The sequence below is a fragment of the Sardina pilchardus genome, chromosome 12 (assembly GCF_963854185.1).
Source record: "Sardina pilchardus chromosome 12, fSarPil1.1, whole genome shotgun sequence".
In the NCBI taxonomy this organism is placed as follows: Eukaryota; Metazoa; Chordata; class Actinopteri; order Clupeiformes; family Clupeidae; genus Sardina; species Sardina pilchardus.
In genome coordinates, this window is record NC_085005.1 from 8351408 (window position 1) to 8378733 (window position 27326).

Here is a 27326-nt window from a genome sequence, read left to right on the forward strand (position 1 = left end):
GCCTTATCCACTACACTACCTCTGGCCACTGCTATTGTAACTATAAATTCACAAGTATAAAATAGACGCGCGTGTTTACTATGAACAAACATTTATAATTGTGTATACGCATGATTTACAGATGAGAGTTAAGGTAGGAATTATGCTTTAAAATTAAGAACACAGCATTTAATAACATGCTTAACAGTGTGTAGTAGACACTCTTGCATAGTTTTACTTCAGTATACAGTACGTCGGTCAATTACTTGTATACTATAACTCTCTAACTATTGTATCAATGCGCTGCTTAGTGCTACATCAAATGTAGTCATACGCATAACAGGAAAGTAGTTCTCTTAAAACAACTAAAACTAGATCCCATCTATTTCTACAGAGTAGAAGAGGTGGTGTAGTGGTTAAGGAGCAGGGCTATCATTCTATAGTCGGTTCAGTTGGAGGTTCGATTCCAAGCTCCTGCGGTTGTGTTTAATTTAATTGACGTGTATGTTGCTCTGGATAAAATTGTCAGCTTAATGAATGAATGTGAATGTAGTATTTACAACTCATTTGCAAATGTGTAGCAAGGCATAAAAAGTCCTCACTTTAGATGAGGTCACAAAATATCATTAACTAACCACTTGTAACTCCTGAGTTAATCATGAATTACAGTATTAGGAAGTGGTTTATAAAACATGTATTCACATCCTTACTAATCATTAGTGCATACAGTATGTAACAACTGTTAAATAATGATATAGTACTTCATTAACAAAATTTTATTGCATGATCTATTAAGTATTAGCAACAATTTATAAATATCTTAGAAATAGGCTTATTCACTATGAACAAACCAATAATAACTTTGTGCACAAATGCTTAACTGATGATAAATTATGCATGAACAATGAATTACTAATGATGAACAAACAATTAACTAATAGTTAACAAATGCTTAATAGATGATGAATTGTGTGTAGTTATTATAAAGTGTTACCCGAAACTGTTACACTTCTATAACCATGATGACACCTTCCACAAGCAGAAAAATATAGCCATATTCTACATCAAGACAATAAGACACATCTCACTTTTACATAATACAGCCACATCCTCTCTTGAAAGAAAAGACTATTGGGATCAAATGAAATTTGGACCAATACTACATGTTGCAGCCCCAATGTTTCTCTGTAAGTAAAACTCAGTTTAGATAGATAGATAGATAGAGATAGATAGATACTTTATTGATTTACTTTAGCTCTAGTTTATAGGCCACATGTAGCCTGGCATAGCCATACGTAAGCTTCCGCTCAATTTTCATTTCCCTTCACCGTTACACAGGAAACACAACGCCAGGAAGCATGCAGATAAGAAAACATAACAACAACATAAGTGCCTACATTTACATCACTTTCAAGACATGAAGCCTCAAAAAGTATTAAATAAATGAAGCCTGGGCAGAGAATAACAGAAACAAGAGTTGTAATGGAGAAGAAGTGCATTACAATTGTACCTTTTCGTTTGGAATCCTTATTGGTACGTGAGCTGGGTCTGTTTTTTGTGTGAATGTGGGTACCTTCCTCATTGCTCTCCATTTTCAGATGTTCTGAGCTTGTGTAACGGTAAACAGGCTGGAAAAGCCGACCCTTGAGGCACACACACAACACGAGAATACTTTTATAAAAGTCAAGTTTTATTAAGTTACAAGGTTTTTAAAATCACAATCACGTCCAACCAGTTTGGCACTAATACAGTCTGACCACCAGAGGCAGAGCAGGGGTAGCTATGTTATACTCTATAGTCTTTACTAAATGCAATATGTGAGGCCTGTAACCAGTGTGAATCAGCTAGATGCTATAAAGCAATCTAAGGCTTCGTTTAGACTACAGATCGGATATGCTCAATTCCGATTTTGTGCTCATATCCGATTTTTTTGATTGCATGTTTACATCTACTTTCGCCAGTGACCCAAATCCGATCATGTGTGTTTACATTTACCAGACACTTGAAATGGCCCGCATGCGCATGGGCTAAAAGTTTCTTGTAGGCTAGGGGAGAACCGAATATCGTCGGTCTGCGGAATCATAAATAGGCGTTTCTGTCTAAGTCGGAAACACCCCCCTTTTCTTCTTCTCCTTCTTCAAGGAACTATTAACATCCGGTCTAACATGTATGTCAAAGTAAGGGCACAGCCCGCTTTCCATTAGCATTGAACCAAACTTAGTAAAGTTTAAACGCAATCCAGCAGAAGAAGTTGAAAATGGTTGTGCAGTGCATTGTAGGCCTACTTGTTAAATAGATTATCCGTTACGAAAAAAATGTATTGTACTGCAGTATCACGACAGTATTTCCTATAATATAATACAGAATTACTGCACATCAACGCCTACAGTTAATGCAATTATTTGGATACTTGTTTGTGTATATTGTGTATATGGAGGTTTAGACACCGACCAGTATGACATAGTATGTTGGAAATATACATTTGGGTTTGTTTATTTGTTTTTTTACTACAGAAGATGCTTTTAAGACTTTCTTTATCATTTCATTTTGTGCCTTGGGATTGGGGTTGTTGTGTGTATAAAAGAACAAAACTCTAATAAAGAAATGTTTAAAAAAAAAAAAATTATTTGGATACGAAAAAAAACGATATTCATAAAGTTACCGCTGCATAAGCACCATGCTACTGAATACGCAAGTGTCACACATCCAAGATATTGCACCCTGTCCCATGTGGATACAAGTGCATACTTCTCATATTGCAGTTTAGATATATTGCACAGTTGTCCCATTGATATTGCACCGGATTTCCATATTGCACACGATATAAACATTTTCCCATAATAATATTGATATTGCACATGATCCCCACATTCCACTGTTAGAATATTACTCAGTCATATTGTTGCTGCACAGTTGTCCCACTAATAGTATTGCACCTGATTCATATTGCACATTGTCCCATTAATAGTATTGCACAAGATATTGCACATTGTCCCTAGTATTGCACATAATCTCCACATTACACTGACAAAGTATTGCACATTTTCCCCTTGTTAGCCTTGCATGTAGTCCCATATACAGTACAGTAGAAGATATTGCATATTGCCCTTATTCCCCTTTGTAGTATTGCACTTTCCCCATATTCCACATGTTTACAGGTTTGTCACAAGTTGTATGTGCAGTGTTTGTGTCTGAACAGAGAGTGAGCTGGGTGAAAGGAGTCTTTGATTCTCTCTGCTCTCTTCTGGCAGCGTTGTGCATACATGTTTTCCATAGAGGGAAGTTCTGTTCTTATGATCCTCTCTGCAGACTTTATAACATGTTGTAGAGCCCTTCTCTCAGCCTGTGTGGTGTTTCTGTACAAGACAGTGGATTGTAGGATAGGCCTACTGTACAATACAATATTTTGGACACAAAAATGCTGCAGTAGTGTTTTCCCTTCACTCCTTTGTGAGTCACAGATCAGCTGGCAAAGCATTACAGTCACATAATATTGCTTTGCATTTACAAGGATTTAGCTCAAAAATACACAAACCTAACACATCATTCCCCCCTCCCCATTGATCCTCCATCCCTGCAGCACCCTCTCCGATGAAGTAGTCCATAGGCTGACTACAGTCAAATGTCTTTCACTATTCCCAGGCTGTGTATCCCAACAAATTAAAAATATTGATTAATATCCTGGTCATTGAGCAAATGTGTAGGTATATGGAGCATTATGTAATCAGACAGCATAACTCAAGTTCATACTCAATATGGATTGTTCAATAAAGACACAACAACCATTTATTTGCAAAGTAGCCTAAACTTTATTATGGGACAAACCCAGAAGAGATCAACTTTTTTTCATGTTTCATAACAGTTTAAGCACCAAGCATGCATTTTCCCAACTTTTGTTAGAGAACAAATGTGCAAATGCGCAATCCTGTAGATTTCGGCCAATACTTTGTTGTAGAACAAACACAGAAGAGAAACTTCTGCAGGCCATGCAAGATAAAATAAATAAAAGTAAAACAAAATCTTGGCCTGTGTGTGTGTTGGTGTGTGCGTGCGTGCGTGCGTGCGTGTGCGTCTGTGTGTTGGTGTGTGCGTGTGCCATGGGAGCTACTTTGGAAATTGTACATCTTGTACCAAGTACCTCCCATAGCCTGTGTTTAAGCACCAAGCATGCATTTTTCCAACTTTTGTTGGCAGAGAACAAATGTGCAATCCTGTAGATTTCAAAGCTACTCTTCCTGGGAAAGGTGAGGCCACAACCGCAGTGGTGGTGACTGCCCTTTCTGCAGCCCAAATTGCATTTGTAGATCACATATTCTGAACAACAAAAGAATAATTAAATAAGAAATAGATAAGATCAAAGATCAAATAGATCAAATAGCCTCCTAACGTTACATGAAACAATTGAATGGCAACTTCACTTCATTACTAATAACATTACTTTCAGAACCTTTTGTAATTTCAGAACCAATGCATACAGTTTCATAGAAGACCATGATACAGGGCTAAGGGCTTAACTATCAATCTCAAACATACCTCCATAATGTACCACCGTTTTCAAATGGCTCTGCATGTGCGTTTCCACCCTGGCATAGTCACCCTTGTACTCTGGGCAGAAAGGGCAGTGGAGCAGCGTGCATCCTGGGTCTGAACAACTTCGTAATTGCGGCTTCTGACCGCTAGACAGTATGGAAGAATGTAACTGCAGTGATAGGAAGACATATGGAGAACATTAACTTATTAGAGAACATTATCCAACTTCTGCTAAGATTCTAGTAGTGATCAACTAACAGGCCTCTAAAGTCAAACTGACTATTCATGGATTATCAGGTCCCTTTCCACAGGTGTATACAATCAAGCACTTTGATTATCAATGCAGACTGCATGGTGCTTGATTAATACACCCGTGCAAAGGGACCTGATGAAACCCATGAATTCAAGTCCATTTCCACAGGTGTATTAATCAAGCACCATGCAGTCTGCATTTATAATCAAGGTGCTTGATTGTATATGTAACAGTGTAAAGGGACCTGATGAAACCCATGAATACAGTATTAGTAATTGTACTGGTCAAACGTTGTAGAACTCCTGTAGAACTCCTAGATGTCTTTCTTTTACATGACAACTCTCAATAATTCTTTATGTCAATAGGAACATAACAAATGAACCTTTTGATTTTTAATCATGGCATCACTCATGTAGCAAATGTATCACATCATTGCAAGGATCTTCGGCATAGCCAAAACAAATTCAGCTCGATTCAGCTCCACTACAGTCAATCTAATCAGAATTTAGGGTAATTTGGTGTTAACTGTAACCATTTTTGAGGCCGTATAAAACGCACCAAATCAACAGGTCACCTGTTCACCACTCAACAGCCTCAGAAAATAGTTACTGTTAACCCCAAAGTACCGAATTTAGTTAGGCCTACGTTCGTTACGTCTTCACTTTATATGGGTTTAGTTGAAAACAATGTGCGTTGCTGGCATGCTTTTAACGTTACCACATAAACACGATGACTAATTTTATCACGTACCATTTTAAGTAGGCCTACATATTTTCATACAAACAAACAAGCAACATCACAAGCAAACAATCTGTTCCTCCGTTCTGCTTACTTTCGCCTTGCTACCCATATTCTAATATAACGCTGGAATTGCTTAAATGGTAGTATAAGCCATAGTTATAGATATAGAAGTTACTTACGTTTCATCGGTTTAGCTTCAGTTTCTCTGCTATCGTAGCTTCTGCGTGGCTTCGACGAGGACTTCAGAGGACTTTTACAAACTGACAAACTCCGGAAATTAAGCATTTCCCAGAATGCAGTGCAAAGCTCCTTCTGATTGGTTGACTATTCACGACAGGAACGCCTAATTGGGGAGTTTCTTGCCACATATGTAACGCCCATGCCGCAGACCGACCCTCCTCGGAGAACCAGCACAATCGTAATTTTTTTTAATTTTTTCAGTTCAAACTAGCTTTACACAAAGACGATAGACTTGAGAGCAGTGAAACTTGACCAGAACAGAGTCATACATCTCTACTCCATGAAAGTTGAAACAGAATGTAACAAATATGTTGCAGTTTGTTAATAACTTAACAGTGACATTTAGGCTACCTTTGTTCCAACCTATAGGCTATACGCAGCCATAAAAAAAAAGTGCGGTAGGCTACAGTTGTAACAGTATAGCGTCATGGTTGTAACAGTGCTAAAATCGTGAATCCTATAACATATTTTAACACAAAACACTACTGGCTTAAACAATAAACATCTGCTTTCATATATAATCAACAAAAAAGGTCCAAATGTATGACTGTTAAAGCTAGTTGTATGAGTGATTAGCCATTGCAGACCATAGGCTATTATGCTCACAATAACCTTTAAATAGGCTTATTTTGGTCATATCGACTTGATAAAACCTGTTAATATAGCTGATGAACTGCTTATTTCTTACATGTCTGAAGCAATTGGTCCAACACTGATATTTGAATTTGCTGTGTTAACTTTCTTTGGGTGTGATCGCGGCACATAAAAATAATCCATAACTCGCAATCATAATTGCTCGTGCATGCGCTATAAAATCAGTTCATTTTGCCAGAGACGGGTGTAACAACTAACTCTTTTACTGTCTATGCAACTAACCCGCACAGGTCTAGGCAAGCGCGTAGGAACCGGGGGGGTCGGGACACCCGCAATGTTGGACCCCCTCCCGAAAGAAAAATGCTGAAAAGTACAGATGTTGTTGATTTCTTAGGCTCAATTATATCCTCCTGAGATACGGCCCCATAACTATAGCTATCAGTGCGCATCGGAGGTCTTTCACATTGTGTTTTAAGAATGTTTCCCGAAACGAAGCCCGTCTCAATAATGCAGCATGCAGCACTTCCTCACCTTGAGTGTCTGAAAGCTGCTGTAGGCTACTCTCGCAGTCCATATATTTAGTCTACGGCATTCTTTCATTCTTTTCGAAATAGTTAAGAGGATATTGTGGGAGATTGTGGGATATTGTGGGTAAATACAGTAGTCTACGATAGCCTAAATAAGTTTTGGCTAGTCTTACAGACGACTGTCAATTTAGGCACTTGCGAAATCGGACGTGGCACATTGCCTAATTATCTGCTTACCTGGATTTAGCAGGTCCATACACTTTGTTCATCCTATTATATGCTTTTAAAATGATATGTATAAAAATTTGCCTCTTATTATAATCTAGACAGTGTCACGTCGCACATATAGCATAAGGTTACGGGCGGATATGAACCGCATTGAAGGCCTCGGTTGACTTAAGATAAACGGGCAGAATGCCTGTTTACAAACTACGTCAAACATGCAGTAATCTAACAAATGAAAAAACACAAATTAATTATGAATAGGCTACACACTGTATTGTGTCACAAATTAAGCAATGAGTTCATGGCCACCTAGCGCGCAACTTACGCGCTGAGGTGAAGCCCCGACATACTAATTAACACAAAGCTTCATAATGCCCCCCCCCAAACGTTCAGTGTCCATAAGTCCAAACAATAACCATAAGAATCCGCCAGTCCAAAACGACAACGAGATCTCCCAGACACGAAAAACAATGTTCGTCTCACAGTTTGTGAGCCTAGTCGTTCCAACACTGATGTGCAACGCAATCTCAGCTTTCGCGTTCGTTAGCTGTATTCCAATGAGAAAAATCCACAAGGAAATGGTCACGGCAATGCAGCATACAGGAATCTTCTAACCACGTAACTTTGTTGAGCTGGCTGCATACAGGTAACAATAGCCACAGCGCGCTCTCCCTGCGTCTCCATTTAAACTAATATGTGACCCTGTAAAGCGGAACCAGTCGTTTCGGTAAAATTAATTAAATTAAGTTATTGTGCTCACGTGAACGGCCATAAACTAAGCTTTCCAACGATATGTATATCGAGGGTAAGATAACAGCATCCAAAGTTGACATGGTTCTCCTGTCACGATATGCCAGAAGAGGAGAAATCACCTTTTTAAGCAGCGCGTGCACAACGGGAATGACAGCAAATGTGTTGAATCTTCGCCGGGTTTAACAGTCAAAACGTATGTTTTTCCGTGAAATGCGTTCACGATATGAAACTGTAAACTGTATACAGTCGAATTAGGCGAAAACGTGAAATTCAACATTTTAACCCGGAAGTTTGTTATTGTTGATTTTCTCAAAATAACGTTGTGCGCAAAACGACTGATTTCGCTATGAATGGTCACATATAAAGGCAAACCCATTCATTGTGCCCAAAACGCGCATCCATCTGTCAGCTGACATAACATTTACTTAGATGGCATATGAAAAGTCAAGAAGAAGAAACATATTTTCATTTAAGCAACGTTTATGCAACCATGTAAAGGGAAGCATTGGGGGAGTCAGTTTACGTTGTCCTAGGCTACAGACATGTGTGCGTTTTCAGGGAAGAAATGTGTTCTGAATAGCCTATGTGCAGATGTTCTTCCCAGTTCCAAAAATAGGTTAAGAAAAAGACTGAAATACATATTTTCAAAGCGGCATCTTACAAAGGGCCATTAAAACGTCAGCAATAGGTTTTTATCTCTTGTGTGACTTATAATTCGCCCCCCTTTATTTATTAATATAAAAAAGATTCGGCGCGCACTCTGCGCGCGCAACAGACCTCATTATTGTCCCCCCCAATGCTTACTTCGTTCCTACGTGCCTGCGTCTAGGTCATGTTTTTTATTAGGGCCCGAGCACCGAGGTGCGGCCGCTGTAGCAGCGGCTGCACCGTAGGTGCAAGGCCCTATTGTTTTTGCTCAGATTATTAGGGCCCGAGCACCGAGGTGCGGCCGCTGTAGCAGCGGCTGCACCGTAGGTGCAAGGCCCTATTGTTTTTGCTCAGATTATTAGGGCCCGAGCACCGAGGTGCGGCCACTGAAAGTGGCTGCACCGTAGGTGCAAGGCCCTATTGTTTTTGATCAGATTATTCTTATTCTCTCTTCGTCTTATCCCGTGCGGCCCTTTTTCACCAACTTGGCATGCTCCAAAACTCTTGTAATTTGGCAGCTACATGTGGATCTTAGAAGAATTTGAGTTATGATTATGATTATGATTTTTGCACGTCACGTATTTTGAAACACTTCTCCTAGACGGTTTATCGAAATCATGTCATTTAAGCACTAAAATGATCTTGAGGGATTGCCCGAGAGGAATTGCGAACAGATTTTTGAATTTGTGAAGTATATTGAAATGGCGAAGGTTTGAATTATGGCGTTTTATTAAGAAACAGGAAGTTGGTGTTTTAGGAAGAAAAAAGGTTATGAATTGGATGTAATTTGGCAGCTACACGTGAAATTGCTTCTGCTAGTCAGAGACAGAACTTTGGCCTAAGGTGTGGCTTTGGGACTCTATAGCGCCACCTAGCAGCACGTTATCTGTTGTGGTTGACACAAACATTCACGAAAATGAACCAAATTTGGTGGACTTGTGTGTTATTGCTATGGCTAGTCAGAGACAGAGCTTTGGCATAGGGTGTGGCGTAGGGACTCTATAGCGCCACCTAGTTCGTTGTCTGTTGTGGTTGACACAAATATTCACGAAAATTAACCAAATTTGGTGGGCTTGTGTGTTATTGCTATCGGTAGTCAGAGACAGAGCTCTGGCCTTGGGTGTGGCTTAGGGACTCTATAGCGCCACCTAGTGCGTTGTCTGTTGTGGTTGACACAAACATTCACGAAAATGAACCAAATTTGGTGGGCATGTGTGTTATTGCTAAAGTTATTCAGAGACAGAGCTCTGGCCTCAGGTGTGGCTTAAGGTGCTTGCACACTGCTCGAACAAACGCCAACAAACACAAACAAACACAAACGAACACGAACAGTTTGGTCAGTGTGGACGGTCAGTCCGCGTTTGTTTGTCACTGTCTGACAGAGTCCGAATGAGTTCGACATGTCGAGTCCGGTCCGGTAAAGTTTTAGAATGTTCGTGCAGTGTAGACACTTTTCCAACAAACTTCAACAATCTGACCCCTTGTTGGCATGACAACTAGGCTCAGCTCGCGTGCCTAACATCCGCGAGCGGATACTTTAATGTTACTTTTAGCCTTTCACTCATCTCCTGACTCGTACATACTGTAATAGCGATTGAAATGGCTGGTTTTTGGACGGTTGAAAATGAAGATCGACTCATCGAGCTGTGGGAGGAAAGGCCTATGCTATACGACGTGAAGAGCCAACTATATTCGAACAGAGACACGAAAGCAAGAGCAATGAGACAGATCGCCGAGAGCCTGAATATAACTGGTAAGTGACCTGTTACGTCTATAGCTAGCTTAGCTTCGTTGGTAAAATTACAGACAAGCCTTACATTTGTTCACTGCCAACAAACCACGAAGTATACCACCACCAAGCTATGAAAATCAAAGCAGTATTGTTATCTAGTCTGATTCCCCCCCCCCCCCCCTTGAGGACTCCAGCTGTCAGGCAAGCTAGCCAAGTTGCCCAAAATGTATCTAGCTTCCTTACGAAAAAAACCCTGTGTGTTTTAGTTTAACCAGATACACTAATATGATTCACAAATGAAGACCAGAGAGGTTTTGTTTATTGTTATTATCCCTGTAGGTTTAGGCTAGCCTACACTTTGTTTCTGCCCATCTTGGTGCATTTTTAAATTAGTCAATAATGAAGTTTGTAAACCTACCAGCAAATTATGTAGAGATTATGTAAATTGATATGAGAGAGAGAGAGAGAGAGAGAGAGAGAGAGAGAGAGAGAGAGATTTATGCCAATGAACATGTGCATGAGCCAGCAGTATACAGTAGGTCTTCACGTAAGCTTGAACCTCATCAGGTAGTGCACGGGGTAGGTGGTCTGTGATATGTTAAAGTAGACTGAAGTAGGCCTATATCGTTCATAATGTTTATGTAAATCTACTTGTTATGCAGAAGCAGCAGTCAAAGCAAAGATGGAAACCCTGAGGACACAGTACAGGCGCTATTTGAAAGAGAAGCCATCAGGCAGCGATGGATCCATCACACCGAGACAGACCTGGATGCTGCAAAGGATGAAATTTCTAGAAGCCCATATGAAAAAAAGACCATCGCAATCAAATATATCGCCAAATGTAAGAATTTTATTTTGGTAACAAATTATTTAATTAATCATGCTTACTAGGCTAGTTCCATGTGGAATCATTGAGGTTAGTTGGAATGAAGATATTCTGTTAGAATATCCCTAACCTTTTTAGCCTGCTGAGTGGGATTTGTACTGCCTGGCAGACTAGCTTGTTGTAATACAGGATCCTGACTCCAGCTATCAGGTGTCTCAGGGACTTCATAGACATTGCTGTGTTCCTCTCGAAGGAAGTTGTGCATTGCACAGCATGCCAGCACAATGCTTTCGACTACCTCTGGCTTTTGGTTGATCGTGGTGAAAAACACCCGCCACCGGTTGGCTAGTATGCCAAAGGCATTCTCTACTACCCTTCGAGCTCTGGACAGTCTATAGTTAAATAGCTGTTGTTCCTCGGTGAGGCCTCTTCTCGCGTATGGCTTCATGATGTATGCCTTCAGTGGGAATGCTTCATCCGCTACTAGGTAGTATGGTATAATTTTGTCTGAGCCTGGTAGAGGAGAAGGTGGGGGGATGTTGGCAGTGTGTTCTTGGATTGACTCTTCAAGTGTGCAGCCCCTGAATACACCTCCATCTGATACTCTACCATTGCATCCTATGTCGACGTACAGAAATTTGTAGTCACTGTCTACAAGGGCCATAAGAACAATCGAATTAAAATGTTTGTAGTTATAATACAGTGAACCACTGTTTGGTGGAGGCCTGATGGCAACATGTTTCCCATCCAGAGCGCCCAGACAGTGGGGAAACTGCCAGCTCTTCTGAAATCCTTCGGCAACCTTCAGCCACTCTGTTGTTGTATTGGGGCACTGAAATAAGAAATATTAAATTGCTAATGTTATTATTTCAACAGGAGAGTTCATCTGATCTTCCAGAAGACAATGCTGATGAAACTGCTGATGAGGGTAACAGCTTCAATGACCCAACAACAGACACAACAGAAGACATTGAAGAGGAAGACCCTTCAAACCATCTAAACCCTCCACCCTCAAACTCAACTACTCCTCGACCTAAGCCGAGAAAGAGGTCAGCCCAAGATCCTGCCCAAGAAAAGGACATGCAGATGCTGGAAGCGGTAAATGCCACACTGCGCTCTCTCAGTGAGAGCGCGGCTGTGAGACCACGTGACCATATCACAACATACTGTCAATATTTAGAGAATGAGTTCCGACAGATTGAGTCTGCAGACCCACATTACTTTCGTTTCGTTCAATGCCAAATTAATCAATTTATCTACAACAGACCAAATTCTCACAATGACTCCTTTGGATATAATTGATTCAGTTGCTTTAGATGTTGTTAGATGCTGCCTATATAATTAAAAAGTAATAATACAATACAAAATATAATTATTACACCCCCCCCCCCCACACACACACACACACACACACACTACATATATCAATCATAATACAACATAGGCCTATTATACAACATACATATACAACATTAAGTAGGCTATATATAACTAAAAACAAGGAAAAATATTATTTATTCTATTTATTGTGCATATTCAACTATATGTGAGATATTATAATATGATAATGTAATGTATCATATTAAATGGTAAAAACAAGGAAATGTTTGTATAACAGAACAGAAAAATATTTGTATTATTATTTATTCTATTTATTAAATACAAATTCAAATGTAATCATGCTTTGTCATCTTCGTAATTTGCTATGGTTAATACTGTCTAGGATACAAGGATACATGGAAGTGTATTTGTCGTGTGTGTGTGTGTGTGTGTGTGTGTGTGTGAAGTGTTGTGAGTGTGAGGAGCGCATGGAGAAGTGTGGTGCTTACCTTAAGATATTTCTCAGAGAGGACTTGATATATGGCAGCACAAGTCTCAGGGATGATTGCTCGGATGGTTGAGCAACCAATCCGAAACTGGTATGACAGACTTTGGAATGTTTCACCTGTTAAACAAAAAGGTTATACACACTTTATACAGCCATGCTTACTCTTTTAAGCAAACTATGAATGAATTGGAATTGGACCTTACCTGTTGCCAAAAATCGCAAGGTGACCATCAGACGCTCACCAGGAGAGATGCAGTCTCTGAAATTCGTATTTTTCCTATTTATCAGGGGTGTTACCATTATACGTAATTGCTCAAAAGCCTGGGGCGCAAAGCGTGAAAAGTTCGCAAAGGCTGGAGTGTCTTCGGACCTCAGCTCCCTGCACAAGTTTGGGTAAGCCCCCTGGTTTTGATGTCGTAAAAGCCATGGTTTACACCACATTCTCCTCCTGAATCTTCGTGTTTGTTGGCGATCCTGTATACGCCTAGTAGCTCTATAAGCCAGCCAGACCAACACCACTTTCATTACATTAATCAAAGTAGGCGTATCCATTATAAAACTATAAGTAGCCTAGGAAAGTAATTAGTAGTCTAGATAGCAGCCACCTTTGACCTTGACAGTTATGTCAGTTGATGTTTGGGCAGTGTAGAATGCACACCTGAGCATTTGAACATTCTAAAGACTTTTGCCAACAGTTGCAGACTTTAGAATGTTGGTGTTTGTTGGCACTTGTTTGGGCAGTGTGCAAGCTGCTTTAGGGACTCTATAGCGCCACCTAGTGCATTGTTTGTTGTGGTTGACACAAACATTCACGAAAATTAACCAAATTTGGTGGGCTCGTGTGTTATTGCTTTTGCTAGTCAGAGACAGAGCTCTGGCCTAGGGTGTGGCTTAAGGACTCTATAGCGCCACCTAGCGCATTGTCTGTTGTGGTTGACACAAACATTCGTGAAAATTAACCAAATTTGGTGGGCTCGTGTGTTTTTGTTTTTGCTAGTCAAAGACAGAGCTCTGGCCGAGGTTTTGGCTTAAGGACTCAATAACGCCATCTAGCGCATTGTCTGTTGTGCTTCACACGTACAGTACATTCACAAAAATTGGTGTGCATGTCTTTTGTTACAGCTATTCAGAGACAGAGCTCTGGCCGAGGGTGTGGCTTAGGGACTCTATAGCGCCACCTAGTGTGTCACCTGTTGTGGTTGACATACATTCACGAAAATGAATCAAATTTGGTTAGCTTGTTTGTTATTACTGCCGCTAGTCAGAAACAGAGCTCTGGCCTAGGGTGTGGCTTAGGGACTCTATAACGCCACCTAGCAGATTGTGTGTTGTGGTTGACGCATACATTCAGGAAAATGAACCAAATTTGGTGGGCATGTGTGTTATTGCTATAGCTATTCAGAGACAGCCAGCGCTCTGGCCAAGGGTGTCTTAGGGACTGTATAGCGCCACCTAGCGCATTGTCTGTTGTGGTTGACACACACATTCAGGAAAATGAACCAAATTTGGTGGGCTTGTGCGTTATTGCTATCGATAGTCAGAGATAGAGCTCTGGCCTAGGGTGTGGCTTAGGGACTCTATAGCGCCACCTAGCGTGTTGTCTGTTGTGGTTGACACATACATTCAGGAAAATTGACCAAATTTGGTGGGCATGTGTGTTGCTCATGCACATACCCACCAACACGCACATGTTGCTTTGTTAGATTCCGAAATGTCACAGGTCTCCGCACCGCAGGTGCTCGGGCCCGCAATCGCCGCTCATAGTAAGTGAGTATTTAGGTTTATTTGTGTTTGCATGTGTCTTATACTCCATCCATTTAGCTGAGCAGGAGTAGGTGCTCTCTCTCTCAGCTGCATGTCTCTCTCGTCCCCTGCTAATTCTCTACACAGACTCACAGACACTCTCTCACCCCTCCCCTGTCATTCTCTCTCTCTCGCACACACACACACACACACACACACACTCACTCACTCACTCACTCACTCACTCACTCACTCACTCACTCACTCACTCACTCACTCACTCACTCACTCACTCACTCACTCACTCACTCACTCACTCACTCACTCACTCACTCACTCACTCCGGGCAGCCGTGGCCTACTGGTTAGGGCTTGGGGCTTGTAACTGGAAGGTTGCCGGTTCAATCCCCAACCAGTTCACCACTAAAGTGCCCTTGAGCAAGGCACCTAACCCCTCCCTGCTCCCCCAGCACCGCTGGTTGGGCAGGCAGCTCACTGCTCTGGGTCAGTGTGTGATTCACCTCACTGTGTGTTCACTGTGTGCTGTGTGTGTTCACTAATTTGGTTAAATTGGGTTACATGCAGAGAAATAAATTTCCCTCACGGGATCAAAAAAGTGTATATTCTATTCTATTGATCCATTTGTCTCTACCCCCTCTGTCTGTGTCTGTCTAGCGTTATTGCTATCGATAGTCAGAGATAGAGCTCTGGCCTAGGGTGTGGCTTAGGGACTCTATAGCGCTACCTAGCATATTGTCTGTTGTGGCTGACACATACATTCAGGAAAATTGACCAAATTTGGTGGGCATGTGTGTTGCTCATGCACATGCCCACCAACACGCACATGTTGCTTTGTTAGATTCCGAAATGTCACAGGTCTCCGCACCGCAGGTGCTCGGGCCCGCCATCGCCGCTTGCGACTATATTTTTCACTTACATTTGCTGTGACTATATAAATCAAATGGCACTCATGTTAACTTGAAACAGATCGAGGGACTGACGAAATGAATGACGTGATTGAAGTCTACACATTCAAATTTCACGAAGCAAAGTTAAACAAACAGAACTGCAGTTGCAGTTTTAAAAATAGGCTAATAGCATACAAATCGCGATGCTTGAATTTGGCACTTTTTTGCTTAATATCTCTGGTTGTAGGCTATTTACAGTATACCATTCATATTTGGATGGCTATAGGCCTGCGATTGTAGATAATTAGCTAGGCTACAAATGTTTTATTCTCAATACATGGTCTACGGAAACGTAATAGTCTATCAAAGTATCAATAGGGCAACTTTTAACACGCTCCACCAGCGCGCCCACTTGGAATTGTAACGTCACCAGGCGCAAAATTGTCAGATTAATGACGTGTGGGACGCATTGCACTGAAATATCCGATTTGTCTGTTTAGACTGTAGACACATGCACACAAATCCGATCCATATCTGATTTAAAACCACATACGAAAGGGGCCTGTATCCGATCTGAGGAGATCGGAATTCATGTGTTTTTATTCTGTTTACACTGTCGTGGCACAGATCGGATGCGTGCCACATGAGAGCAAAAAATCGGATTTGGGTCACTTCAAACTGGCAGTCTAAACGCAGCCTAAATTATCTCCAGTGTGAGTCAGCTAGATGCTATAAAGCAATCTAAATTATCTCCAGTGTGAATCAGCTAAATGCTAACAAGCAACCTAAATTATCTCCAGTGTGAATCAGCTAAATGCTACAGAGCGATCTTAGTTATAACCAGTATGAATCAACTATATTCTGGCTCGGGCTGCCAGCACGCTACACAGTGTGAATCCACTAATTAAGGTGAGGTCACAACACGGCACACAATTTTAAGTCCTCACAGCAAATTACAAAAGGGCAACAGCAGATAGTAATAAGGTGAATCACAGTTCAAAACATGTCACGGCAAAACACAACAAATTACTAGTGACATTCAACACGATAGCAGTAGGCTGGACCCATAGCCACCACCAATGATAAGATTCCTATCTAGCACCATGGGCAGACAGACCTGATAATTAGGCTAACCAACTGGACACCACAGTTCATACAGAGGGGGCTAATAGGGGCTACGGGGACAGTCCATGCACCACTCACGACCCAGCTGTTCCTCCGGGATTCCGCCCAGTGGCCGCGGTAGTAGTATGCTAGCTGGCCGTCACAACAGTCCGTCCTGGCCCGACACTCAATAGTCCTCTCGTTATGGCTCGCATCCGCTTCTCTTGGCAGCAAACGCACGCTTCCCCGTACACACAAGGACAGGGCTGTGGGGGAGGAACAGCAATCAGGAACCACACCAAACACAGAAAGCTAGGCCACTGAACAGTGGTTAGGCTAGGCGTAAGCTACTTCCCTTTAGCGTCAGGTATAGAGTGCGTTGTAACGGGGCAGTCACACGCTTGCGTCGGCCAACGTTCGTCCGTTGTTTTCCCATTCACTTTACATTGGCTGGACTTCATTTCATGCCGCACTGAATTGTGGGTCCGATGCGTTGCCTGAGATACGTTGCCTCCGCTAAAAAGTTGAGAAATGTTCAACTTTTGACGGATCGCGCAAGCGCCAGCCAATGAAATTCCGTGTATGCAAATTTTCGAACACTGACAAACCAATCAGTTAGCGTTTATGGAAATGTGACAAAATGAGGCATACGTTGGCGGACGGAGGCGTCTGACTGCACCGTAACTCTTTGTTGTCCTCCTCGGCGCAGATCGGCAGTCCTCGGGGCTACGGGGTAGAAGGGCAGAAATCAACACACATAAACAGCCGCGATAACAGCCCACTCACTCGTAGGGGAATGGTCGAGTTACTTCCCTCTACGTAGACACTTGAGTGCGTTGTATTCCAGTCTGTATGTCGCTCACGTAGATAAGTAGAGTGCGTTGTATTCCAGTATGTATGTCGCTCACGTAGCCAAGTAGAGTGCGTTGTATTCCAGTATGTATGTCGCTCACGTAGCCAAGTAGAGTGCGTTGTATTCCAGTCTGTATAAACTCACGTAGACGAGGGGTGCGTTGTATTCCAATCTGTGTGTAGCCTAGCTCAGCTTGTAGTCCAAGTTTCGTCGGGCCTCTCTCTTGCGGGCGCCAGTTGCCAACAAGAAATCGCACTGTCGAGAGCCGCCATGAAAGTTTTAAATCCTCAAACCCCCAACTGCGCAGGTCCGTCATCAGGGGTTCTTGCATAGACCTATATATATCTATGGCAGGGGTACTCAATAGGCGGACTCCGGTCCGGATCCGGACCCAAACGCAATGGCATCCGGACCGAGACAAAAATCGTTTTTTTTTTTTTTTCATTTTTTTTCCCCATAATGATCCAAGCGAGATTTCATTGACATGTGATTTCTGCCTGTGTTTCCGATCACGCATGTATCTAGCTCGCACCCAACCCTATACGTTAGACCGGCACATCCGGGAACTTGACTCGCGACGAACGTTCCCGCCCCTTTTTGGGGGAAACAAACTACGTCTCCCATTAACTCCAATGCTAATTAGGCTCAATAAACGTAATTCGTACCGAAATCGTAGGGGTAAATGATAACAGAAAACACAACGAATCAATAGGACCACTCAATATATTACCACTTTGTCGGTCGTTGACCATGAAAAATACGTTCAAAAGCTTAATTCAATCAAAGTAAAAACATGTCCCTTCGGTCTCCCGAGTAGCCTGCTAGCAGTAGCAGTGGCCAGTGTCATACCCAGACATACTCTTATCTCATTGAATCTCCAGTTAAATAACTAAATTGTTTTCCTGTATTTTTGGTCTCTTATTTTAATTGTAATGTTGTGTAGTTGACTGACAGGCTTGGATGTAAAGTATGTTCGTTAGATAATTCCAACATATGATAATTTCTGTCATAGCCGATAGCCTAGCTGCTAGTGTTAGCCAAGTGTTAGCCTAGATTTCCGTTTTCGTTGGTCTGATTTATTTTTGGTGTAGCCTAATGTTAGGGGTTCTTAGCTTTGTGGTTGGTACACCCAACCACACAGCAACTTATCGGCATGTCTGTCTACCGCGACCACTGATCTATAAATAATAAGTTATTCGTTATAGATCAGTGACCGTGAACAACACCCATTCACTTTGGCTTGTTTCAGGCTTGTTCTGAGGGCTTGTTTCCCCAAAAAAGGGGCGTGGCGCAAACAACCTGCTCTGTGTGACGCGACGCCAGTCGAACGTATCAGTGGTTGAACAACATCACTATGACAACCATATACAACTTATTGAAGCTGCGTGTGTTCCGAGTCTGTCGGTCCGCGCGGGTCACACTCAAACTAGCCTAACAATTTGCGAACGGTAGCCTATTTTAGCCAGCTAAGCAAAAGTCATGGCATGCTCTAAACCTGAGAAAAAAAGAAAGGTGGATACAGAAAATCGTGAGTTTAAGACAGAGTGGACTGACAAATATGCATTTGTTCTGCCTGCGGGGAGCACGAAACCTATGTGTTTAATCTGTAATGAGACAGTTGCCCTGGTCAAAAGTGGAAACGTGAAACGTCATTATGACACAAAGCATGGCCACTTCGAACATAACTATCCACAAAACTCCGACATAAGGACCAGAAAAATAAGTCAAATGCAAGCATCATACCAAGCAACACGCACTATGATAGTCAGGACAGCCACACAACAGGAGCGTGCAACTGAAGCTTCACTGCGAGTGGCATGGGTCTTAGGCAAGCATAAAAAACCTTTCACTGACGCCGAAATCGTGAAGGAGTGCATGAATGAAGTAGCTGTCGCTCTGTTTGAGGGAGCTCAAAAAGATGACATCATACAGAAAGTAAACCAAATATCCCTCTCTGATTCAACTGCAGTAAGACGAACAGAAATCCTTGCTGATGATTTATTGAACCAAATGAAATTTGCTGTTAAAAAGGCTAAATGCATTTCATTGGCTTTGGATGAATCCACTGACAACACTGATAATGCCCAACTTCTGGTGTTTGTCAGATTTTTTGATGAAGAGAAGGGGGAATTCTTTGAAGATGTGTTAGGCCTCACAACCCTTCATGGCCATACAAGAGGGGATGACATTTATGAAGCTGTGATTGAGATGTTGAGAGAGAGTGAAATAGACCTGAAGCATGTTGTTTCCATTGCTACTGATGGAGCCCCAAGTATGACTGGGAGAGAGAAGGGATTAGTGTCCCGCTTAAAGGTTCATCACCCTGACCTCATAGCATACCATTGTGTCATTCATCAGATGGTTTTGTGTGCCAGCCTTGGAAAGGAATATTCAGAAGTCATGACAACAGTAATGAGACTTGTCAATTTTTTGAGGGCATCATCTGCTCTGCAACATCGCTTGCTACGCTCATTCCTCTCAGAGGTCAATGCAGAATTTGATGATTTGCTTCTGCACAATAATGTCAGGTGGCTTAGTAAAGGCAAAGTGCTGGAGCGTTTTTGGACATTACGGAAAGAGCTAGAAACGTTTCTGTTGAATCAGAAGAGTCCAAAAGCAAAACCATTTGTGGAATTCCTGCAAAACCATGAAAACATGGAAAATGCTGCATTTCTATCAGACATCACTTGCCACCTCAATGATCTGAATTTGAAGCTCCAGGGCAAAAATAACACAGTGTGTGACCTCATGTCAGCTATTCATGCTTTTCAGAGGAAACTGGAGCTATTCAAAAGTGATATACAGGGGGAAGGCCTGCTTCACTTCCCAAAACTGAAAAGTCAAGCTTCAGGAACACAGCATCACATGTGGAATTCCTGGACAAATTGATTGAAAATTTTGAAATCCGGTTTGGAGATTTTCCTCTGGGAAAACAGGTCTTGCTGTGTATTGAAAATCCATTCCTGGTGAAAGATTTGTCAAAATTCACAAATGAAGCCCTGAAGGTCTGCCCATGGGCTAGTGCTGCTTCTCTTCAAACAGAGCTGATTGAGCTTCAGGAGAACATAGCACTGCAGGAATCTCTCTGTGACCCTGCCACCTTTTGGACGAAGATGGCCCCTGCAGCAGGTGTCCCAGTCTTGCAAGAAATGGCCCTGCACATTCTCACCATGTTCCCTTCAACATACTCTTGTGAGTCAGCCTTTTCCACCATGACTATGGTAAAGAACAAATACAGGAGTACACTCACTGATGAGCACTTGCACCAGTGCCTACGCCTGGCCCTCACACCTTTTGTGCCCAAGTTTAAAGAACTGGTGGCACAGAAGACCTGTCACTTCTCACACTGATGTGGACAGAACACATCATCCTTTTGTGCATTGTGCATTGATTTTACCTGTTGTGCATTGTGCATTGATTTACTACCTTTTTTTGTTTGTGGCTCTAATTTTGTAAATACACCGTCACTGTTCCGGACCCTGGCAAAATAAAAAAATTGGTGTGTGGACCTTTTGATTTTCTAATTGAGTACCCCTGATCTATGGGTTCTTGGATACACCTGTAACAGATTGCACAGAACCACATACACGCCACAACGTAATCACAGTCCAGCCCCGCCCCCTACCATCAGTCAATGTTCATAACACAAGCACGTTCCCCCCGTTACACTTGGATCAGTTGATATAATGTCCTCAATCAGTTTGTAGTATATCCACAGTGTGAACAATTGCCAACACGGGAGAAAAAGGGGACACTTACAGTACTAAAGAAGCGACATCAAAAAGGCATCACAATCATATTCAAAGACGGCAGTGCAGCGTTTTGTGATACTTTTCAACCAAGAGTTAACGGTCATCTTATCTTTATTTGAACAGACTTCTGGCAAGTATAAGCCTGCTGCAAATTCTGATAAGGTATGGAGAGGTCATGGGTGAAGGAATGCCTTCGTTCAGTGCTTTCACACCACCATGTCATACATTAGACCACTACATTATGATAACAAGTGATGCATTTGACTGGGAAACCCTCAACAATATGATGGGTTTTTTTGTCATTTTATAAGGATATATGTAAAAAAGTATCCATTTGTTTTGAGTAGCATAGGGATAAAGTGCAAATAAGAAGTGGTGTTGGGATTTATCATTCCTATGCCTCAAACTCCTCTATAATACTGGTGCTTGAATATGTTGTCTTCCATGTAAACGTTTTCAGAATGTATAAGTTCAAGCAGTGTGGTTACTCAGGAATTCAAGTGTAAAGGAGGAGGAGGGTTTTTTTTGTGCAACGTTTAGCTCTAATAATGCTGATTAAAAGTCCCAGAGTGTAAAGTGCTACAATAGGTTACAATAATTATATATAATGAATATATAAAATATTAGTCTGGCTATCCCCATACTAAGCTCAATCTTTTAAGATTGAACATTAGTATGGGGAGGCGGCGCTTTGTTTCTACTGCACAAGAAGCGTGATCAATGGCCATCGTTCAAATGACTCTGTATGCTTGGATAGTCCTTCAACCAATCAGACCAACGATCCGGTGCGTCTTTTGGATAAGCTAGGTTCTGATTGGAGCCAAAGGTTCTGGCAGGGAACAGAGAAGATAGATGTGCAGGCTTCCAGCCTGAGCTGCCGAGCTAAATCCAAATGACCTGTTAGTTCAGGCAGGGTTCATCCAGCCAATATAAATATTGCATCAGACATGAAAATACAAAGACATATACAGTACATCCCCAATGTTATTGAGCATTTAGCAAGTACATCATTTTAGACATACAGAAAATAGACCACATTTTTGAAAACATCAGCACAGTAAAGCAACATCAATCAGAAATCACCATACCTAGAGACTGGCATGGTTTTATTTCAGTTAGCCTATTAGCTGGTTTCATTCTCATAGAGCTCAATGCAAGTCAAACCAGCTAATAGGCTAACTGAAATAAAACCATGCCAATCTCTTGGCATGGGGAAGGGTATGTGATTATGTGGGGTATTTTAATTCCAAAGGCCAAGGGGACTTTATCAGGGTGCATTAGGGTCCAATACTTATGGCCCCTGTATTTCAAGGAGAACATTTATTTATTTACGATATATTATTCATTCACAAAGAAAATTTATGTCCTTAAAGGTTGGATATTTCCTCATTTTTTCATTTAAAGGCATTAAGATCAATTTCCAAAAGATGATTTTATATTCCTCTTTATAGTGAATTTTAGCATGTGTTCCAATACTTATGGAGGGGACTGTATATGAGATTTTTCTGTTAGGGATAAAAGAAGACAGATTTAAAGAGTTACCCTGCGGTGAGTTTATTAATCTGCTAAAACATCCATTCATCAGCATGTAAAAAATATATTACAAATAAAGCTTCACGTGTGACCAAACAAGCTTTACATTTGAGCTCTGAAACTTGGTCGATTCTTACATATTGGAAATAAAATTGGAAATAATTATTCTTTAGATTATTGGAGTCAGTGAGTGTCGCTATCACTGTATCTAATGACTTTTGCGAAGATATTTCGTTTCCGGAGGTAACCAATCATGAGAAGCGTAGTTAAGATGGCAATGAAGATTCCACACAGAACACCGTATGGCAGAATTCTTTTAGGAAATGCTCCATATACGTAAACAGTGAAGGTGGTTCTGAGGCTACAGAAGCTGGAGAAACAAGCAAAGAATATCAGAGTACTCCGTTATCTAATCAATAAATTTCGTAGACATTTTTCAAACATGTATACATGAAGCATAAAAAAAATATATAAGCCAAGACTATACCTGTAATCTGGGTCCACAACTATAGCCGTAAAAAGATACATGCCATTGTAGTTGGAGAACGCAATTTTGTTCCTTGACTCTTGGCTTAGGACTTGATACTCCGCATTCGGATCGGTTAAAGATGGCCCATGATAATCTTTGCAGCTTCTGTAATTCTGGGAAAAAAGAAAGCAACATCAACCTCAAATACAAAAAAAAAAAACCCACGTTCTATTTAATAAGATATTTTTTCCACAACTGCAAATTACTTGATTGGTCCATGTACTGTCCATGTGTGCATTCAATTGAAGCATGGAAATCCAGTCCTGAGGCTGAGACACACATTTTGCTGTCTTTGCTGTCTGCAAGTACTTATAATTGTGCATGCCGTGTCTCTCAAACATCACAAAGTCGGCCTTCACAACCTCCAGAAATGTATCCCCCTCCCAACTGAAATGGCAGATAACGTATAGTCTCAGTATTAAACATATAATGTAATATAAAATAATTTATATAATATATTGGAGTAGAGTGTATGATGCACGGGTAACACTATATCACCACTAAACAATCTTACAGTTCAAAGGTCGGCCTCCATGGCATGTCATAATACACCAGCAGGGGGCAAAGATGATCAAAATAACTGTACTTGATTGTCAGATCTTTATCAGCCTGGTTGGGCCTGAAATGTAGGCCTGGGTCATAGACCTCCCTACAAACGAAACGCAATATCACCATAAGCCTACCTTACATTGACAGACTTTGCAAAGATTTGGAAAAGATTTTTGAAAGACTACAGTCTCAGACCCTCTCACATCTAAAGACAATTCATCCAGTTTCTAGTCACAGTCTAGTCACAGGCCAGTCTCAGATTAGGATTTTGCAAAGACTGTGGGTCACTGTTTACAAGACTGCTACAAGATTCCTTCAAATTATTTCCATTGTGCACTACATATCAACACGAACTCATATACGATAAACTACTCATATGAAAGTATTTTTTTTCGCGTTTCTGCAGCATTGTTTGATGTGTCACATCACTAATTGCTGTTTAATAAGATCGCGGAGAAGCGTTGATATGTAATTACAATATGTATTACAGTAGATAGAATACATAATCCCTTCGGCAAAGCCAACCTACTTTGGTATTGTGTAAGTGAAGTTATCTCGAAGCTGTTCTGGGGTGAAAGTCCCCCTACTGCAGGCTGTTGAATTCCTACAGAAGATGTCATGCAAAAAAAATTTTTTTATTTATTGGGTTATTGTGGTAAACACAAAGTCAATACTAAAACACACTAACAAATCTCATCATATGAGTGGAATCTGACAGCCTCAAGCATAATGTCAAGTAAATGATGTCATTTATTTGGCCATCTTTATTTTGTGTTTCGCTGCACATTTTATAATTAAAGCATATTACACACGTAACTCTCACAAAAATATGTCTACTAATATAGGTGTAGTGGCATGTAATTTCCTATGGAGGGCTACTGTATGCATCTGTAGATTAGAGCGTCCTACAGGCAAACACTGGGTGCAGATCATGTTGCCAAAAACACTTTAGTGTACCAAGATGAAGCACATCAGGCTTTGCCGATGAAACGAAATCCTAAAAAGGCATGTCCAGAACACTGACCAATGACCAACACAATATTCGTGAGCCAACTATGGGAGTTGCCATGACAGTTCACTATTCAGAAATCTGTTTTTCTATTTCCGGCATAAGCTATGTTGTATTGATTTTAACGTGATGGTAGACCATGTCTGACGTGTTTGAAACTCAAAAATCTGGTGAAGGACATCCTTTTTTGTTATTTATTGTTCAGCTCGTTTAAGCAACCAGTTTCCTGCTCTATCTGACAACTTTTCATCTGACACTGCTTTTTTCTGAGACCTGATGCCTTTCCATCCGATGTCTAATATCTGACTCTGACAACTTTTCGTCTGAGGCCGTTTCGTCTGACGCTGTTTTTTCTGACAGAACACATGCTAAAGTTGACAATATAAAATCATCTTTTGGAAATTGATCTTAAAGGGACACTTCACCGATTAGCATTAAGCTTTGTATCTTTAGAAAACCAGTCATATTTTTGAATGGTCATGCATCATTCCCTCAGTTTGCCTTGAAATGGGAGAAATACGGATTTTCAATGTTGGACTTCCTGCTTTCAATGATGTAAAAATCATCATTTTACATAATTGAAAGCAGGAAGTCCTATTCATGGGTTTCATTGAAATCCGTATTTCTCCCATCTCAAGGCAAACTGAGGGAATGATGCAATCAAAACAGCAAATTTTGCTGTTTTGATTACCGTAGTCATGTTACTAACAGGGCTGATAGACAGGAAATTATCTGTGCCTGAAATTATCAAATACATTCAAAGACAATATAGAGAATAGCCTTTCTTGACATCGTACATGGCTGAGCTCAAGCCTGAATTCAGGCACCATGCCTGAACTCTATCAGGCCTGCACTAATCGATACTAAAAATACTAAATTATGCTTAATTACAGACTTCAAAAGGATTTGCAGTCATATCGCTTATCTCAAGTACGTTGTAATGCATTCAACAAGTGTGGAAACCCTGAATAAATTACAGTTTACCTCATAACCCGAATATGCTTTCCAGGTGGGCACGCCATGATGACATGAGCTTTCTGAGAACAAAATTAATTAAACATTCAAAAATATAAATATATTATCATTATTTGAGGATTAAAGGAAAAATCCTGCTATTTTTCACATACGTAGGTCACCGAGTACTGTTGGTATGAAGAAACCCTGAAAACAGATTTTACCTAGCATGAGTTGCTTGCTAGGTTGCTGAGGTAGAGCTTCCAGGCAGCTACAGCGTCACACTCTGGGGGCATGTTCATGAGCCACCACGTTCATGTCCCCAGAGTGCATTGCTGCAGCGGCCCAGCTGCTTTAGCTGTTGGCTGTAGCAACTCAAGCTAAGTAAAACAGTACTCGGTGACCTTGAGAAATGGAGATCAATGTGAAAGATCACTGGATTTCTCCTTTAAGGTACCCACAATTACCTGAGGATTCAACTTGTTGCAAGATACTTCTCTTTCCATCAAGTCCACAGAGATCGTAGCAAGGCCTTCTTCTTCTCTGAAATGAGATGACAATTGCAATATGACATTTGTAATACTTGAAATATGACATTTGTAATAATCGGTAGATAACAGTCATTTAAGTTTTTCCCTAATTTAGGTATATATATGAACATTATTTTTTCAAATATACACAGCAGAGATGCTACATTTCCGGCGTTATAGGCAGAGGATTTCACACAATGGACAATCAACAACCAACTAACAAATCAATTTTTGTGGGAAAAAAACATGACCAAAAGAACAGCCTTCGAGAGCATTTCACTGGGCTTATCAACCAGGCACCATTCTTTATCGGCCAGTGTTTCCCCTACAATGTATTCAGCAGCGGTGCAGCGCCACGGCTGGATTTTCAGCGCCACTGCAACGCCTGGACATGATCAGCAATGTCACGACAATTAGGCCTACTTCCACATTCTAAAAGCACAACAGCCAACGGACCCTAGCACCACTGCTGGAAAAAACATTTTGAATGAGGAGCATTAGTTAAAAGACTAAAATCTTTCAAGAATCTTTCCCAAATCTTGTCAAAGTCTGTCAGTGTAAGGTAGGCTAACATGCATGGCACACACAAGTCCCACAACAGATCACGACCAGCTAACCGATACATCTGTCATCTGTTTTGGGCATCTCACCTTCCAACAGACTTCGATGGTCTTGCAAAAAGAAGTGATCGCCCTGAACTATTGGATTCTGAGCTTAAAGGTGCATTTCACTAGCCTGACGAGCCAGGGGTGCGTTTCCCGATAACGATGGATAGACACTCTTACGAGGGTTTTCTACGATTCATCTTAAGATCGATCGTTAGGATTTGCCGACTGTTTCCCGAACATGCTCGTAGCGTGAACACGCGTGCACTGCTCTTACGATGCTCTTAAGGGAGCTGTCCACGATAAAAGTTCTGAAATATCCCCTAATTTGATGGTGATGTCAGGTGACTGCACGTCATAGCTAAGCCACCGTCTGAACTTC

The 27326-nt window shown here is 41.3% G+C and overlaps 1 protein-coding gene and 1 long non-coding RNA gene across 3 annotated transcripts in view; both read right to left on the reverse strand.

Annotated features, from left to right (window-relative positions):
• Window positions 1-3764: 3764 nt before the first annotated feature.
• LOC134098023 (uncharacterized) lies at window positions 3765-5764 on the reverse strand. Its single transcript, XR_009940986.1, has 3 exons — window positions 5683-5764; window positions 4513-4678; window positions 3765-4293 (listed from the first exon to the last, which is right to left on the reverse strand). It is a non-coding gene; the product is annotated as an uncharacterized LOC134098023 (long non-coding RNA).
• A 17019-nt stretch (window positions 5765-22783) lies between these two features.
• LOC134098021 (cation channel sperm-associated auxiliary subunit delta-like) overlaps window positions 22784-27326 on the reverse strand; it is a 54037-nt gene continuing 49494 nt past the window's right edge. For both annotated transcript variants that reach the window (XM_062550972.1, XM_062550973.1), the window contains 7 exons: window positions 26277-26352; window positions 25840-25892; window positions 24376-24450; window positions 23812-23946; window positions 23504-23684; window positions 23256-23410; window positions 22784-23138 (listed from right to left, as the gene is read on the reverse strand). In XM_062550972.1, coding sequence (XP_062406956.1) covers window positions 22952-23138; window positions 23256-23410; window positions 23504-23684; window positions 23812-23946; window positions 24376-24450; window positions 25840-25892; window positions 26277-26352 — 862 coding nt within the window. In that variant the 3' untranslated portion in view covers window positions 22784-22951. The remainder of the gene's footprint in view (window positions 23139-23255; window positions 23411-23503; window positions 23685-23811; window positions 23947-24375; window positions 24451-25839; window positions 25893-26276; window positions 26353-27326) is intronic.